Source organism: Sceloporus occidentalis, unplaced genomic scaffold, assembly GCF_023333645.1.
Source record: "Sceloporus occidentalis isolate IW3139 unplaced genomic scaffold, rSceOcc1.0.p SCAF_3, whole genome shotgun sequence".
Lineage (NCBI taxonomy): Eukaryota > Metazoa > Chordata > Lepidosauria > Squamata > Phrynosomatidae > Sceloporus > Sceloporus occidentalis.
Genome location: NW_028316983.1, coordinates 31,548,674 through 31,567,606, shown reverse-complemented (window position 1 = coordinate 31,567,606; position 18,933 = coordinate 31,548,674). Strand labels below are relative to the sequence as shown.

Sequence of the window (18,933 nt, the reverse complement as noted above, 5' to 3'; positions counted from 1 at the left end):
TTCAGCCTGAACTTTGCAACAAGAATTGCAGTCAGAAATATTATTGTGTGCTGTGCCATGTTCTCTTATTGAATGCAGACATACAATACCTGTTGAATCCTGCATAAATGTCCCATATCTTTGTACCAGTCAGTGCTGCCATGAAGAATTCCCCTCCCACTTTCGTACACTTGTACAAAAAGGAAGAGAAAATATGTCTTAGTTGAAAAATCAGAGTCTCCTCCTAGCTAACAGTATTGCTTTAAATGGTCCCTGGATCAGACCTTTACTTCCAGTACTTGGATATATTCGGCAGGAATTGGGTTTTTTTCTTCTGTCTTAGCTCTTAAATAGCAGATATTTAATTATTCCCAAAGCAAAGAATCCATTAGACACGTCTGTCTCCAATTTCTTCCTGAACTGTACCATATATTGGAAATGTAACCCAAACATGACCCCATCTCTGGGAAGGCACTTTGCTACATAAGTACAGCTGCTAAATGTCCACAGAGATTACAGTAATGGCAAATGTACAGCTTAAGCTGTAGTAAAAAATGTCATTCATAGGAAAGAAATGAGAGAAGGGATTATAGCAGCTTTTAACATTTAGTAGCCTCCCCATGCCCCTCCAAAAGAAAACTCAAACAAAATCCTGGTATCATTGGTTGGTGCCTGCATGGTATAAGTTATTTGCACTTTGGGTTTGTTATACTAGTGCTGGTTGCCTTGCAACTTGCTTTCTAAGAGGCTGACATCTTCAGCTAATTCTGTGACTTTAGCCTGGCAATCCAACAAGTTGTCCTTGAGTACAGTTAATTCCTGAGAGTGGGCAGATAAGGTTTCATTCATATGGTCCATGTAGCTCCACATACTTCCTGCATTATTCTCCAGCTCACTTTTGATGTGGTCCAGGCTTCCAGTCATAGTGCCTAGTCTGCCACACATGTCCTCCACCTGAGCCACTCGGTCATCAAACTGAAGCACTTCCTTCTGAAGGTTGAGAGCCGCACTTCTGCAGTTGCTCAAGTCATTGGTGATTCTGGACTTGAGCCTTTCAAGGTCTCCTTTTAGGTTGAGGACTCGCTTGTTACTGAACAGAAGCTGGGAGCCTTGGTCACTGAGCTTGTCTTGGATGGAGTGTACCTCGTCTTCTATCTTGCGCTCACGCTCATCCAGGGATGAATTAACATGCAGCACTGTGTCAGAGTACTGGGAAACGGAATCCTTCAGCCCAGTTAGAGACTTACTCATGGTGTTCAGGTTGATTTTCAGCAAGGTGATCTCACCTTGCAAGGACGCTGTTGCTTCTTCCTCAATTCGCCTCTGAATCTCCAAGATAGTAGCATTGAGTTTCCGTAGTAGGTCAGAATTACTATCCATCCTGAGCTGTAAATCCTGGTTCTTGCTTTGGCAGTCTTCAATCTCTGTACGAAAGATCTCTACATCTTTGGAAGTGGATGTGCATCCCAGCAAGCATGTGCTCTCCAAGGTGGTCAGCCTGCTCTGTATTACTTCCATTTTCTCATCTGTTGCCTTTTTTATGGTAGCCAGCTCACCTTCTAAGAGGGGCAACACAGCTCCATCTATTCCCACTGTGGAACTGATGTTATTCACATCTCCTATTATGTTCATGAATCTCTCTTCCAAGATTCTCATTTTGTCCTCAAACAAGATCCTTGTGCCATCCAGCTCTGACCCCAGGAGACCTCTCATGCTATCCTCTACCATGGAACAACAACTTCCTGTTTCCCTTTCAGTGATATTCAGCCTGGCTTCAAAATCTTCAAAGCGTCCTTCAAAGAGGCTCCCCAAGGTTACAGTGGACAAGTCATTGTCCATCCTGGAGTGTAAGTTCTTCTGAGACTCAGAGATGCTGTGTAGGCCCTTCTCTAAAATATCCATTCGTTTGGTGAGGTAGTTCAAATTGCTACAGCAGCTTTCTACAACTGTTAGCCCTTGGATCTGAGTTTCCAGCTGAGAGATCTCCTTTTTTATCTCGAGTTCTTTGCCATCTAATGTCTGCTGAAGACGGAGATTGGCTGCTTTTTCTTCCTCACACTGCAACTGCACTTCCTTGATTCGGAAATCACACGTGCTCTGGATGTTCAGTAGCTTCTTCTCAAAGCCATCCAGGAGCTCCACGCGCAGGTTGTTAAGCCTGCTGTCCACATATTCTTCTAGCAGATCAATGGAAGTAAGCGGTGAAGGTCGGGCTGATTCCAGCAGGTGTTTGATTTGCCCATCGTGATCCAGGACCATGCCATGCACCTCTTCTAGCAGGTCAGTCTTGATTTTCAATACATCACTCACCTCAGTCACTTTGCTTAAGATCTCACCCACAGGTGGATAGGGAGAGAGATCAGCTTTGTCTGCTGCATCCACAATCCCATCAGGAATAACTCCAAATCCCATGGTTGAATCAGGTACACTAGGGCTGTTCATCAGGGATCCAATCATCTTACTGGTGTCCTCCTGGATGGCAAGCCGCAAATGGTCCCCCAGGCCACTCACCATGGTATGCAAGCTGTCATAGGATTGTGAGAGACGCCTGACTTCCTCCTCTAGCCGGTCCAGTCTGTCACCAAACAAACTAGGTATTTTTCGACCTATGAACAGGGGGAAATAAACAAAAATCATAATCCTTGTCACTGATTCCCTCTTGAGACAGAAGTTTCTTGAATATTTCATTTCATCATGAGTGAAGGTGATCTGTAAAATGTTTTTGCAGCCATTTAAACATCCTAGCCCCAAAATGTTACTATGGTTATTACAGAACAAACAAAGGGAGCACACCTGAAATTATAGGATATATATATTACTTAATAGGTATATAAGAATCCACAATCACAGCGCTGTGTAAATCTACAGCACTATATAAATAAAGCATAATAATAATAATAATAATAATAATAATAATAATAATCCTCATCATCATCATCATCATCATAATTGATGCTATCAGCTATAACTGACATGCAGATGAAACAATCCTTATTGAAGTTAGTTGCTCAACCTGGGCTTTGTTGTGCCTTTGATGAACTTCCTTGTTCATAACTGATAAACACTAGCCAGATACACATAAACAAAAGCTATAAGAGCATCTATAAAAAGCCATAAAAACCCAGCTTATGGTTATGGTAACCATCTAAAAGTAGAGTCACATGACTTGCTTGTCCTATTTGTTTATTCATTTATGTCTTAATTTATTCAATTTGTATCCCACATTTCTCCCTCAAATGGTAAACAGGGCAGTTCATGGCAAGTATAATGATGAAAATAGAACTAAAATATAACATAGTCCAAATATTAAAACACACTTATATTAAAATGTAGTTTAGAAATGTATCAATAAAGAAAACAGAAAAACTGTCCAGAAAAATGCTCCTACATCAGCAAATGGCCAATTACAAAAACCTACTTGAATAAAAGGTTCATAGCCTATTGATAGAATGCCAACATGAAGTCTAGCCTGCTCCATTCCAGAGTCTCTATGTGGCCACTGAGGAAGTCTTCTCTCACATCTTCACTAAATGTATGACTGAAGGAGGCATAATCAAGAGAAAGACCTGCCATCTCACATCCTAGGCAGACTGGTATGCATGCATAGGTTCATAGGCACACAGAAAGCCATGCAGGCATAATAGTGTGCACAGACTTAAAGTAAACTTTTGTAATTGGATCTTAAGTGAACAGTCAGTCCTCCATATCCACAGATTTTTTTATCTACAGATTCAAGCATCCATGGCTTGAACACACACACACACAAATTCCAAAAAGAAAACCTTGATTTTGACATTTTAGATAAGGTACACCATTTTACTATCCATTGTATTTAATGAAACTTGAACATCTACAGATTTGGGTATCCCAGGGGGTCTTGGAATCAAATGCCAGCAGATACCAAGGGCCCACTGTATAATTAAAGTCTTTCAGTGACTGAGGGGCATACAAAAAATTGGCAAGGGAATGTAATATGTGACATGCTGGTGAACCCTGCTCTATGGAGTATCAGAAGTATCCCTTTGTTAAGGAATAGATTCTTTATTTGAAGAAATAGTAGGGCAGGTCTTTCCTCATTTCATTCACTCCATCTAGGGCTGTAGAAGACCTCCCTACATTTCGGTCTGGGCTCTGAATCAGTTTTTGTCTTGATTCCATGTTGATAAATCTGGACCTCTTCCAACCTAGTCCAAATTTTAATTTTGTTCATTGACTTACATTAGGAAGCCCAAATGATTATAAGGCATTTGCATTTTCACACATGCACTTGAAATCTGGAGTGGCTATAGAGAGCGGCATTACCCTGCCAAAGTGCAAGGAAATTTTTGGTGACACCATCTTAAACATGTGCCTTTAAAACAGCCATAATGTTTATACTTTTTTTCATAAACATTCATGAAATTTGAAAATAGTCCCTTCAGGGAGGGGATTAGCCCTAACAAATTGCACATAGGCAGTTCCAGGGTTTTTGTATTAACCACCATTAAAGTTTCCTTTGATATGTTTAAAATTTGCTAATGTGTAATTCTCTTCTGTACAATGGTAATGTCTGATGTAAGTGATGCTGCTTGTGTACTAAGAATGTCTCTCTCCCTATAACTGAGATTTCTCTAGATGAGAAAAGAGTGTCTGAAAGTCCCAGGTTTTGTTCCTGTGCAACCAATTTTATTTTGGAGATCCACTTGAGACTTTCTTCATCTCAAAGTTTTTCTTGGCATTAACAAGGACTTTGCATTCCTACTTCTCAGGCAAGTTTAAATTAAACCAGCATTTCCCAAAATTAAAGCAGAGACAGACACAAATTTTAAGTGGGAATATACACACTGAACACCACAGATAGAAACCAGGCTGAAAACTAACATTTAAAAACAAGCCCAAAATTCGAGTGGGAGAGGTTCTACCAAAAATATTCTTTCTTCTAAAAGAAAACTAGCACAACAGTAAAAGAAAGTCTTTATCCATCCTCCTTCCCTCCCTGTATCAGAATTGGAGAGTGTTGCTGAAACTTTCACCCCAGATTGGAAGCTAGTGCTGTTGATGAGCAAAGTCCAGCTCCCCTCCACCTCTTACACATCTTGACATTTTCCTTCTTGTGAAGTTATTTTGCAACATTTTGGAGACACACCATCTAGTTTTCCTTTACTGTCTGGTACACCAAATTGATCTAAAGCTGGACTGGTTCAGGTTTGATTTGGGGTGATCTAATTTAATTCAACCCCAGTCTTCTTTTTCAGGAATCATCTTCACTGGTAATAAGTATTAACTTGCTAATACAGGCTGAGCCTCCCTTATGCAGAATTCCAAAATCTGAAATACTCCAAAAAAGCAAAACTTTTTTCATGGGTAGCTGAGACAATGAAACCTTTGCTTTTTGATAGTTCAATGCACACACACAAAAATGTCATGCATTGGTTGTTGTTGTTGTTGTTGTTGTTTGCCTTCAAGTCATTTCTGACTTATGGTAATCCTAAAGTGAACCTATCATGTAAAATTTGTTCAGAGGAGATTTGCCTCTGCCTTCCCCTGAGGCTAAGAGAGTGTGACTTGCTCAAGGTCACCCAGTGCATTCATGGCCAATCTGGGAAACATACCCTCCCTCCAGAGTCATAGTCCAAAACTCAAACCACTACATCACAGTGTTTCATGCATAAAATTATTAGAAATATTAAAATAAACTGAATAATTATTTAGGTAAATAGAACAACATTGAGAAACGAATGTTAAGGCAGAACAAAATGGTACTGTAATCACTGACAAAACTGGAGGGGAAGTCAATATAAGCAACAATGTAGATGTATAAAAGAATAATTATTTTATGTTATGTTGATATGCGTTATGTCAAATAGATATGTTAACAAAATATTGTACAAAATTACCTTCTGGCTATGTTTATAAGGTGTATGTGAAACATGAATGAGTTTTGAGCTTAGACTTGGATCTCCAAGACATCTCATTATGTACTTATATGAAAACACATGTCTTCAAAAATTTTAAAAAATCCAAAATCCAAAACACTTCTGATCCCAAGCATTTCAAATAAAGGAGACTCAACCTGTACTGAAAAAGGCAATCCACTGTAGTTGGATGACGATGTCATTGGAAAAGTCATCGGTTCTTTGAAATGAACTTTAATATTATTATAAATAAAGGTTTTGCCACTCACCATAGTGGTTCTTCTTTGGTTCTGGAAATGGGTCTGCATGGATACTGGGATGATGAGGAGGGACTCGAGCAGCTGGGAACATCTTCTGAGTGGGAGGTAATTTGGGACTGGGATGCTGTGGCAGTAGCCCTGGCTGATCAGTGGGACTGTCATGACATCCTTCTCCCATGAGTCCTGGACAGCACCTCCATGCTATCTCAGTCACAGTCTTGTAGCCAATCTTATACCTGGGTCTGAAGAATGTACGATACCTGGTTGCAAACAGGGAAAGAAGGTACAGCAAGATTAGGATGTTCAGGTCTTAGGCTCTAATGCCAAGATCCTTGGATGGTTGCCAAATAATAATAATAATAATAATAATAATAATAATAATAATAATAGTTTCTAACCTGCATCTCCCTAAGGCTCAAGGCAAGGTACAGCAGAGATTAAAACACACAAAATCATTTTAACACATTAAGTTAAAACACATAAACACAGGACACATTAAAATTATCCAACATAAAATTAAAAGATACCAATTTAAATTTAAAATTCATAGTTATGTATTTTGCAAGAGGACTAGAAACCTCTGCCTCAATAGGAAGTTGTTCACTGTGCTTTCAATGCATTTTTTCCTTTTATCTCTGTGGAGCCTGAAGGCAGAAAATGCTAGTCATCCTGAAATTGCCATTTGCATGTCTCATAGATAAAAAGGTAGGGCTCAAAGCGGGTCTGTTGCATCTGTGTATCAGAGGTGCATTTCACTACACTAAATGAGGAGATGGAGCATAATTTTATGCTGATGCAGCGGCTGCCTAACACTGAGAGTCAGCATAGTGCAGTGGCCCAAGCATTGAACTACACCTCTGGAGACCAGAGTTTGACTCAAAGGCTGGAAGACTACAGATTTCAGAATGTCCACATCTAGCATGACTATATATGAAGGACTGCAAGGGGAAAGGGAAGCAAATGCACCCTTAAACAAATGCCTTTCCTCCTCAGTGATTTTTAGTTATCCATTGTGGTCATCATTTTTGTTGGCATTTTCTTCTCTGATTTAATTACTAGCAACTCATTATTTGTAGCTGGTTTCATCTATGCTTTGCTTCGAGACAGTGTAAAATCCTGTGACACTTTTGACCAAAGGTGAATGTTGGATGAGATTAGAGATATCATGAATAGCAATTCTTCAAACCATCTACAGCAACAGTGGGAATCATGTCATCCTCCAGATGTTGCTAGAGCACAAGCCCCAGAATTCCTCATCATTAACTGTTCTGGCTAAGGTTTCTGGGAGGTGCAGTCCAACAACATCTGGAGAGATGCATGATTCCTACCTTTGATCTGTATCTTTTTGTGGAAATGGAGTCTCTCTTGCCTAAACCAACATCTTCTATTAACATTTAAGTTAAGTCATTGTTTTCAGCACTAGAGGGCAGCAACTGTCCGTGATGGCATGCTTTGTCTGAACTATCACTCCTGTGGCCAGACAATACGGGAAGGATCATGTTTTTGCATCCTAAAGAAATACAACTGGGGTAGTTCAGCAAATGTGTTACATGTACCAGAGACTGGAGAATGCAATTTAAAGGGAAACTACAATTTCCAACTGAAAGAAAACAGTGTTTGTATCTGAAATGAAATTCCACAAACACTAATTGCATAATAAATTGCTCATTCTTTAAGGTCCCACAGAGTCTTTTTTGCTGCAACAGACTAATATATCCACTCTTTTGAAACCCAGTGATGGCTCATGGGCCAAGTGGAAAGGACACCTCACCTCCCAAATGACCAGTGGCATTGATGTTCCAGATTTATTTTGGCCTTTCAGATGCACTGAAAATGCTATACAGAGAATATCTCATCTTGTAGATTTCTGTGTGATAACTCCAGTTGTTTAGCAATATCAAATAGGGCTGAATGTTGTGTTTTTAAAAAAAAATCTGCTATGTCTATCCTTATGATATTTTGTTTTAAGGTCTTTCATCTGAAAATATATATATATATATATAAATATCAATGGGTTTCATTTGACTAAGACTTTGTGCAACTCTGTCAGCTATTTTGTATTACAATCTTTGATTTACAGGACTTTAGGCAGTCTTGGAATATATGGCTCATGGGGTGTAGTACTGGACGCCACCACAGTGATGGGTAGTGGGTTTCATGTCAGTGGGATAACTGATGAGGTTTAGGTCCAAATTTAAAGGAGCTATCTAAGGTGCCGAACTGTCTACAAAATAGATTCAGCACCCTGGATAAATCCTTTAAAATTTGGATTAAGACCCAGAGCCTATTCACTACTCCACTGACATGGAAGCCACTAGCTTCCATTTCACCACTTCCTTCCAATTTTACATTAGACTTTGATTAGTGGGCCTCAGAGTTCTAGTAAATGATAAAAACATATCATAAAGCCTGTCTACCCACCTCTCAGTGTGATAACACATTTTAAATACTGTTCTAATGATCTGGAAGCCCTAAACACTGCATCACCAGCACCGCCACTACCAGCAAATGAAAACAAGTGATTTGGCTAAGTAATTGCCATGCCAAGCACTTTTTAAAAAGAAATCCAGAGGTGTTGCATAATTGTGAAATGAAGTTCAGCATGAACACATTCACAAGTGACAAGTCAGAGCTCAGGTAAATTCCTTTGGGGGAATCAGTGCTAGGGGACTCTGGGAGCTGTTGTTCAGAAAGGAATTTTCCCAAGCTATGTGATCTATGGCTTTGAGACAGTACTCACCATTGGAATCCCACAGACAAGCATTTTAGTATCACTTGATGTGACACTGAAGAACACCATGATTCCCTGAAATGGGAGCTTACACATGGAGCTGCCAGTCCTTGAATGGTAAACCATCATGTGTTGTGCCATAATGCATATGTTTAAGATGGTGTTGAGTTTATTATTATTATCGTATACAGTTTCTAGCCTCAATGGTTCATGAAACTCACTGGTCAGTCTTGGTCCATTCACACTTTTTTAGCCTTTCCCACATTATAAGATTGTTGGGAGGCTAAAGTACAGAAGAGCCATGTATGCTGCTTTGAGCTGGTAAGAGGAAAGGTGAGATGCAAATATAAAAAATGAGAAATAAATATGCAGCTAAATAAATAAGCTCTTGGAGATGCATGTATCTTAACACTGATGCATGGATTTATTTATGCCTGCCACACAAATATTGAATAATTTTCACAATAAAAGTGGTTGTTGAGCTCAGCTATGTAAAAGTATGGGTAAGGTCATGAGATAAAGCAATTATGTGGATGGCGGACAAGAGGCCTGGAGCCAGATTTTCAGTGCAAAGTACCATACTACTTTGTCATCACACCAGCATATTTCATACTATTAAGTTCATTTTTAACATATCAACAAGGCTAATGGTAATCCTCTAGAAAATGTTGCGGATTATGCAGGACATAGTCTTGATTGGATTCTCAGCATTTCCTTCTTTTTTGGTAATTAAGTGTAGCTACATCATGACAGAATTAACTACTGAGATGCTTTACTGTTCCCCAAAGTCAATATGGCTTGGCTTGACCTTCTTATGTCCCCATTGAAGTTTTTTTTAAAAAAAATATTAATGAGAATTGCCCTTTACAGCATCTTTTCTCAAGATGGTAGATTGCAACATCCATCATCCCCAATCAGCATAGCCATGTCTAGAGGGAACCTGCTGCCCTAAAACAAGATTTTGGACATATTCTTTAAAAATTAAAGTTCCCTGGACATCTGTTAGTCACATGTATACTTTTATATGTGCCTTGTTGTTGTTGTTGTTGTGTGTTGTCAAATCATTTCCAACTTATGGCAACCCTAAGGTGAGCCTATCATGAAGTTTTCTTGGCAACTTTTGTTCAGAAGAGGTTTGCCATTGTGTTCCCCTGAAGCTGAAAGCATGTGAGTTGCCCAAGGTCACCCAAAGGGATTTGTGGCCAATCAGGGAATCAAAACCTGGTCTCCAGAGTCATAGGCCAACACCTGAATCACTATGCCATGCTGGCTCTCTACAGATGTGCTTTATGCACATCTCTCTCTCTTTTTGAACAGGGCACAAGGGGCTGTTCTCTATCCCTTTGTTCCCCATACAAAATTGCTTACCCAGTAAGTCCTGGGAGGGGCCACTGCTAGTGATGATGATTATTGGTGAGGAGGGGAGGAGGCAATTCAAATTATGAAGATACGAGTGGTCTGGGCTCTGAAGGGAAGGAAAAGAAGGGTTGTGTAGCATCAGTAAGTGCACCCTCACTCCTTCTCCACCCCAAGCTGACTGCTGCTTCATTGCCTGAATTACCCTCCTGACTGTAGCATGATGGTCTGCCTATGAAGTCATACTGGTAAGCTGCTTTGAGTCCCAATTTTGGGAGAAAAGCAGGCTACAAATTAATATGACAGCAACAAAAACAACCTGCCATTTCCAACTGCTGGTGCAGACAGAGGATAGAGAACATCATGGGCAAACCATTATGTTACATCTACCTGATGCAGGATCTCATCCCTGGAATCCCCCAGCCAGTGCTTATGCCACCTGGGCAATTCTAGGGATGGTATTCTCTAAAAGTAACTTCCAGACTCTGGTTTCATGCATCAGAATCTGCCTGTTGAGAAAATTCATTCATGCTAAAAGTAACCTGCTGAGCAACCATCTTCAGCTTTATGCTGGATCTGTTTTGGGTTGGGTTTTTTGTTATTTTTCCAGCAAGCCACTGGATAATGCAACACGTTCCGGTTCTGGCAGCCTCTCTTTTTGGACCTTTGCCTCAGTGCTGTGTGCTGTGCCCAAACCTGCCATAAACCTCTGTTTGTCTTTTTTTCCTTGCATTGATATGAGTAGGAATGGAAGACACAGGCCTTTATAGATCATTCCTCCCTGAAGAAGCCTCCAAACTTCTGTGGAGGTTGTAAAATGAAAACAACTGCGATGCACACAAGCCTGCTTGAGAATAGTGCCAAGTCTGGAGAAAGCTTGCCCAGATGAGCCACCATCAGCAACAACACTGGTTCTGGAACCTTCTTCACCTTGGCTCTGTGCAGACATCTGGGCCTCTGCCCACCTCTCTCTCTCTTGGCTGAAGCTCAGGGTTGTAAAAAGAACAGGATTTATTTATTTATTTATTTATTTAGTAGGTCAAAGTGGGAGAGTCATTGGCATCAGGACACTTCTGCTGTGCCATGTTGCCCTGAAGTGTTGCTGCTTCCAGTTGAAAATGTCAGACTGCTTCTTTTTAAAGACGAGGGAGTGCTTTCGAAGTGCAAAAAACTCCACTCCACATGTCAGCAACAGGAAGTATTTATTGCAGCTGGATAAACAGTTACTAGTGGCCCCAGTGGCTGGAAAAAAGCTGCATCTATTTCTCAGTTTTCCAAGCCATGCAGAAAAGTTCATCTGGCAACATTGGCTTTGCTCGAAAAACATCCTTTTTTTTATCCCTTGCACTTGTTATGAAAGGCTGGGGAGGCAAGACTGCTGTTTCTTTCTTCAATAACTAGATAGTTAACTGAGACAACAGTAGACAAGCTACTGCTCTCAGCTAAAGAGAAATAGGCTATTAGCATCGACACAGGCAGCCAACCAAATTTTCTCAGGGCATGTCCACACCTAAGGTGGACATGTGTCCTACTTTATAGAGGTCTGCTCTCTCTCTGAAGGGCTATCTAAAGACATTTCTCTATGTGAAGATGTCCTTTCTTTGAAGAACTTTCTAGTCCAGTGGTATTCAAACTTTTTATTCTTGTCCCCTTTTACATCTACATCGGATGCTGCAACCCCCCCCCCAACTCAACACAGTATATGAATAAAAATATTTTATTTATTTAGTGTGCATATTTTCATTTGCACATTCATGAATATTCATATTTTAACAGTTTATAAGGCAATTACATTGTTCAAATTACAATAGTTTTATTTAAGTTAGTCCAAAATTTAACTCAATGCATTTGTAAATTTTACACACATAAAAATTTGGGATGGAAAGGAGGAGAAGGGATTAGAGTAAGGGGAACAGGATACATACTGGTTTGGAAGCATTCCCTCTCACATGTCTTCACAATAGTGCAACCCAGGCCTTGTACTCTCTTCCATACTCCTCTCTAACCCCCAATTCCTTGCCCTATGACTTACCCAGTGTGCCTTTCAGGGTTTTTAATTAAAAAAAACACACCACAATTCTGGATGTATGCTAATATGATTTTTAAAATAAGTAAAAAGAAAATAAAAGAAAGCTTTTGAAAAAATGAAAAAGGCCTGCCTGCAAGGGGAGGGACAGGGGGAGAGGAGCAGACACTGACACCATGTTACTAGCCAATATCAGAACTGCCACGGAATTAAATGTATATAAAATTTATAAAAAATAATTGCCATGGAAGACCTTATCACACTTGAGAACTAATGCGACAGCAGCATGCTTGGGGGGCCTATTGACAGGTTTTCCCATCAATGACAAGATGCGATCTAACCATGCTTGGACAGGAAGGCAGCGATGAGATGGAGACAGCATCATGCAATAAAGTCCATTGACTTCCAGTCTATTTCTGGGTCTGGTTCAAAGTGTTGGTTGTGACCTATAAAGCCATACACGACTGAGGTCCAGGCAGTCTGAGACCACTTGAGCTCTAAGATTTTCAAGGGAGACCCTTCTCTCTGAACTTTATTGCACCCTTTTTTTTCAGTATTAAGGGTACGGGAAGAGGACATTTGTGTGCGCGCGCGACCGGCCAGAAATGGATTTTGCTGCATGTCAAAGCATCCCCCAAAAGGCCCCGTTCTGTTCCGTTGTGCCAAGCCGTCCTCCTTCAGTGCTGAGGCGCGTGAAATGTTCTGGTCGGAAGTCTTCCCACTGAGTAAAATAGTGCCCATCAGCACTGAAGGAGGATGGCTTGGCACAACGGAACAGAACGGGGCCTTTTGGGGGATGCTTTGACGTGCGATAAAATCCATTTCTGGCTGGTCGTGCGCGCACACGAACGTCCTCTTCCCGTACCCTTAACACTGAAAAAAATGGGTGCGATGAAGTCCTCTGTCTTACTGCCTGCATAGGCATGTTTGATAGGAATGTGGGGGAGGCTTTCTCTGTGGCTGCTCACAGATTTTGAAACTCCCTCCTTGGGAAGGTTAGGACGGCTCTTCCTCTGCTGTCTTTTTCATTGTGGATGAAGACCTTTCTTTATAGTAAGCCTTGGGGAATTGATTGTTAACAAGAGAAGGGCTTTTAGACTTTATTAAATAATATTTTAATTGTTTTAAAACTGTTGTTAGTTCAGTACTGTTTTAATCTCAACTTTTGTATGTTTTTAACTATAAGGTTTTATTGTAATTTTCTGTCTACTGTAAGCCACCTTGAGTCCCAAACTGGGAAAAAGGTGATGTATAAATAAAGTGGTGGATGAATGCATAAAGCCAAAAAACAAAAGAGGGAAAACAGCTGAGGCCTTCCACTTGCCCATCAACATTTAGCATCTTAACTAAGCAGACTGAACAGGACCAGAGGTCACTTGGCCTCATACCCTGAAATGAGGCAATGAGAACGAGTCAAAATGAGATCAAATGTTGTCCAGGGCTGCATATTATGTGTTTGAGATATTAACAATTCCTTTAAGGTGACATACCTATTACCTGTCATTTTTTTAGGCTACAGGCATAATGATGGTGTTATTTTAAAAAATGAAATTACCATGCATGTTCAGAAGTAAATCCCATTAATTTCAGTATGGCTTCTTCACAGTTATGTACTTAAGCCCACAGCCATGCATGTTCCTTGGTACATAAGCCATCTGATCCTACATATGTTTACTCAGATGTCTATCTTATCAAAACCTTCATGTTGAAGGTTGTGCTCTTGTGAAGAAATCCCTTGGAACTTCATGGAATATCTGACACATCACACTTAAGGTCAGGCTGCCTAACAGCTTGCTTAAATCACATATTTCATGAGTAAAATTGTTAATAATATTAAAAATATTCAAAGCTGGGACATACTCTCACAATATAGGGGCTGAAATTAGAACCCATTCCCCACCCTTATTCTCTCAGTCCCATCACATTCATGAGCCTGTTCGGTGGGAACACAGGAAAGATCCTTCTCCATGGCTGCTCCTAAACTCTAAAGCTCCTTTTCCAGAGCTGGCTCTCTCTTGTCCTTTTGCCATCAAGTGAAGGCCTTTTTATTCCAGCAGGCATTTGTGAACTGCTTTATATAATGGGTTTTCTGTTTTAGTGCTGTATTATTTTTTATCTGTGGTTTTAAATTAATGTTTTAAACGGTTTTAATTTAATATACATTTGCTTGTATTGACTGCTTAGTTATGAAGAAGTAACTAGGGCCCTCAAAAGAGCAGTGATAAATGCTGTCATCGGGGCAGAGTGGGGGTGTGGTGACAGCACGTCAGCTGCCCCAATTCCATCCCCATGCTGGTGTCATGCTGCGTGCTCCACTGCATGGTGGGCAGCATCATGTCATGTCTTTGGCGCAACATGTAGATGCACTGCACCAAAGAGCTGCGGAAGACCTGTGGCAGCAGCAAAAAGGACACTGTTTCTGCAGTGCAAAAAGGAGCAGTTTTTTACAGCTACTTTTTGTGCTGGGTTGGGGGTGTGACATGCGGTTGCCATGTCTCCAACCCAGTGCTCCTGCTGAGCCTCTAAGTAATGTTTTCTGGCCCAACAGCCCAGCCCACTTTAAAAACAAACAGCCAGATCAGGCACAGGAGGTCCATTCAGCTTCTGATAGAGGTGTAAGGAGAACATTTCCACCCATCTTCTGCCAGCCAGTGAGATTGGGATTTGCAACAGGGGTCCTCTTCTGATTGTCACAGGCTCAGTCACTGGTGGGAAACGGGTGGAAATAATCTCCTTGTGTCCTAATGACCAGTTGAACAGTTTTCCTTCAGCCAATCCTGCTGCTAGTGCTTAAGATGGAGTGGAGTGGCATTTACATAGGTTTTCAGTAAGACTCATTTGAGATGTGGTATTGGAGAAGAGTACTGAGGATACCATAGACAGACAAAAAGACAAACAAATGGGTACTGGAACAGATCAAGTCAGGACTCTCCCTGGAAGCCAAGATGAAAAAGCTGAAGCTATTGTACGTTGGCTGCATCATGAGAAGTCATGACTCCTTAGAAAAGACAATAATGCTAGGAAAGGTAAAAGATAGTAGAAAAAGAAGCAGACACATGACAGATGGATGGGCCTGAATCTGCAGGACCTAAGCAGAGTTAGTGGGGGATAGGGGGTCTTGGAGATGTCTAATTCATAGGATCTCCATGAGTAGTGGCCAACTCGAGGGCAGTTAACAACAACAAATATAGTCTTCCTGAAAACAGATCAGTTGTAATCTCTAGGTTACAAATCCATAACCTCACTACGGAATACCAGCAAACATAGTATTATTTTAAGCTTAACTTTTTAAAAAATGTTTTTAGCTATATGTGGTGTAATTGTGTCTCTTTTTATTCTGTAAGCTGCCTTGAGTCCCACTTTTGGGAACTAGGTGGGATATAAATAAAATGATTGGCTGACCAAAACAGAAAACTAATCTAAAGAGGAACACAAAATATACTTGGGATAGGTTTGTGAGAAGACATGTTCAGCCTGAATGTGTTTTACCTGGGGAAATGTATGGGATGCCAGGGATGTTACTGGGATGTGTGTATGCAAGTGATGTGGACCACAATAGGTGAAACTGCAAGGGGGTGACACCCAGTTGGGTGCTCTGTCCACTGCAGTCAGTAGAAGGGCGCAGTGCTGCTGCCATTCGGCAGCTTCTTCCAGGTCTGGTGGGGCTGGAGGTTGTCTAGGAAAGGGAGGTGCCGGCAATAGTGGTGCTCCAGACTCCTCTCCTTCCTACCATCATTGCTTCCCTTTCCTGCCTGCCTCGCTGCCAAGTGGCAAAAGTATCCACCAGCATCTGCATCTTCCTCTCTGCTGCCTTGGTTCTCTTTGGCAAGAGAGCTTGGCCACATAGAAGTGTGAATGGGTGGGTGCCAGCCACTTCTTCTCCATTGCACTGGCTTCCTCTACTGAGAGAGCCATGGCCACAGAGAAGCCTGAATGGCTGAGCACCATTCCCTTCTTCTCCACTGCCTTGGTTTCCTTGACCAAGAGAGCCATGACCACAGAGAAGCTTGAATGGTTGAGCACCATCCCCCTTTTCTCCACTGCCTTGGCTCCCTTGGCTGCGAACCACAGCTATGGAGAAGCCTGGGCAAGCACCACCCCCTTCTTCTCCACTCCATTGGTTTCTTTAGCCAAGAAAGCTACGGCCATGGAGAAATTCAAACTAGAAACCATATGAGCAGATGAGTAGGTGGAGGTGAGTGAGAGAGGCAGATCAGGGTAGGCCACCACCACCCAACAGCCCTCTCTGTGTCTGGAAAACTGGCTGGCCAGGGGGAGGTGAGTGAGGTAGCAGGAGACAAGGCCAGTTAGTCCTTTCCTCCCAGCAGAACTTTCTGGGCACCTGCGCTGGCTGACACTGACCTGAGTGATGCCATTGTGAGACAGTTATTGTCCAGTCAGAATGAAGTACTTTTAAGGCTCATTGACTTCAAATAAAGAAATAAGCATCTGCTTTAACACCCACTGGAATCAGTAAGACTAAAACCTGCATTTGGTAGGGTTCTCAAGTCATTATGTCCCAAATAGTTCAAAACCATCTGGTTCATCTGAATTTTATATTTTGGCTCTGGTACCCAGAGCAGATGCATAACCTTTAAATGATATGAAATTAATAAAACTTTCACATTGTTGGAATGACAAATATAATAAGATCACTTGGGTTTCAGAATTGCATGTGAAACCGTCCAGCTAAGGAGGCTTACAGCTTCCAGAAAAACAAAACAGGAATGATATGCAGGGACATGAAAAACAATGTTAACCAACAAGTAGACATGTTCAATTCCCATCCAAGCAAGAGACCTTCCAACAAATGAAAATTAATTTATATAATCTTTACTTGCATAGTGCTGAATTCTGAAGCTAAAATTCAAAATTCAAAATGTCAAATAGCAAAGGTTTTTTCTCATCCTTCCTCCCAAAATGTAGCCTCAGCCCCAGTTTGTGCATATATTGTGTGCTATAATTTGCATTGCAGGCTGTTCCTCTCAATGACTGAGACGATCTGGCACAGGCAGCATGAGATTAGGGAGGCATGAGAAATTCATCGGCTTCACTTTCTAATGGGGGATTACCCTTTAGGACAATAGCCCTATAGATCCAAGTGCAATTTGTGGTCTGAAAAATGCATTTGGACAAATGTGCACATGTTTAAAATTCACACTGAAAAATGAATACCTTGGCGGAAAGGCAGACAAATATGCTTTGATTGTTGGGAGAACAATTTTTTGCAAATGGTTAATTTCAAACATGTCCATAAAAGTATTTCCATCTTAAGAAAAGCACATGAAAATATACATGAAAATACATACAGGCAGAGGAATTAGCAGCAGAGCTCCAGCATGGTGTAGTTGTTTAAACCTAGGACTAGGACACTGGGAGACAGCCAGTGTGGCACAGTGGTCTGAGTGTTGGACTATGACTCTGGAGACCAGGGTTCAGTTCCCAGCTTGGCCATGAAACCCACTGGGTGATCTTAGGTAAGTCATATGCTCTCAGCCTCAGGGGAAGGTAACGGCAAACCTCCTCTGAACAAATCTTGCCAGGAAAAACTTAGGTTGGTCATAAGTTGGAAATGACTTGAAGGTATGCAACAACAACAAGAACAGGACACTGGGAGACCACAGTTCAAATCCCCAACCAACTAAGGTAACTCACTAGTTGACCATGGTGCACTCTCCCAGGCCCAGAGGAAGGCAATGGAAAACTTCCCCTGAATAAACCTAGCCAAGAAAATGCTATAAGAGGATCACCATATGTTTTCCCAAATGAAATGGTTTTTATATACCAATGCACAACCTCCCCATGAAGCTTTTCATACAATCAGATGTTCTGGGTGACAACTCTCATCATCACCACTTCCTGTGCTGGCTAAGGATGAGTAAAATTACTAATCAGCATGTCTGCTGGATGCCAGGTTGCAAAAGCCTGCTGTGTCATAACAAAACCTGAAGTACACATAGCTGAGCTAACCAGATATCCTTTTCTTTTTTCCTGTCTTATTTCTCTCTCCTTTCCCAGTCATCTTGTTTCTGCCTATTTTTAGACCGTAAGTCCCTTGAATCTGAGACCTGTCCTGTTGTAAAATAACATGGACGTGGGTACAATTATATGAGTTTTTGTATCACCTATGACAATCATTCTGAGTGTTGGACTAGGATTCTGGGAGCCCAAGGTTCAAAGCCTCACTTGGCTATGGAAACCCACTGGGCAAGTCATCCTCTCTCAGCCTCACAGGAAGACAAAAACAAATTTTTCCAACAGAATTCTAAGATAGGTTCATGTTAGGATTGTCATAAATCAGAAATGACTTCAAGGGAACAACAACAACCACCCCTGAAATATAAGATTGGACCCAGAACTTAGAAAATGTCTTTTTTTAAAAAAAGTAATGTCCAAAAGACTCTCTTGTGTCAGCTGGGTGATTCTGGAGGTCCACAACATTATTGCCCCCGCCCCCAACCCTGAGTAAAATGCAAGATTCTTTTCTGCATACAGAGAACGTCTATTCAGTAAACTGTCTTCAAGTTGGTGCACTAAAAAAAGCAAGACTAACTCTAGAGATGTCCTTCTGCCTGTCTTTCTTTCTTTCTTTGTTTATGCATGCCAGCAGAATCAAGGAACACACCAATGATGACACCACAGTAGAAACTTTTTTGTGCTGCAAATAGCTACTCTGGCTCAGTTCAT

At 41.2% G+C, this 18,933-nt stretch overlaps 1 protein-coding gene across 1 annotated transcript in view; it reads right to left on the bottom strand.

Moving 5' to 3' along the window:
• Positions 1 to 356: 356 nt before the first annotated feature.
• Positions 357 to 18,933, bottom strand: part of EMILIN3 (elastin microfibril interfacer 3) — a 32,414-nt gene continuing 13,837 nt past the window's right edge. The window contains exons 3-4 of the mRNA XM_089513336.1: positions 6,143 to 6,393; positions 357 to 2,585 (exon numbers count right to left, since the gene is read on the bottom strand). Coding sequence (XP_089369462.1) covers positions 691 to 2,585; positions 6,143 to 6,393 — 2,146 coding nt within the window. The 3' untranslated portion in view covers positions 357 to 690. The remainder of the gene's footprint in view (positions 2,586 to 6,142; positions 6,394 to 18,933) is intronic.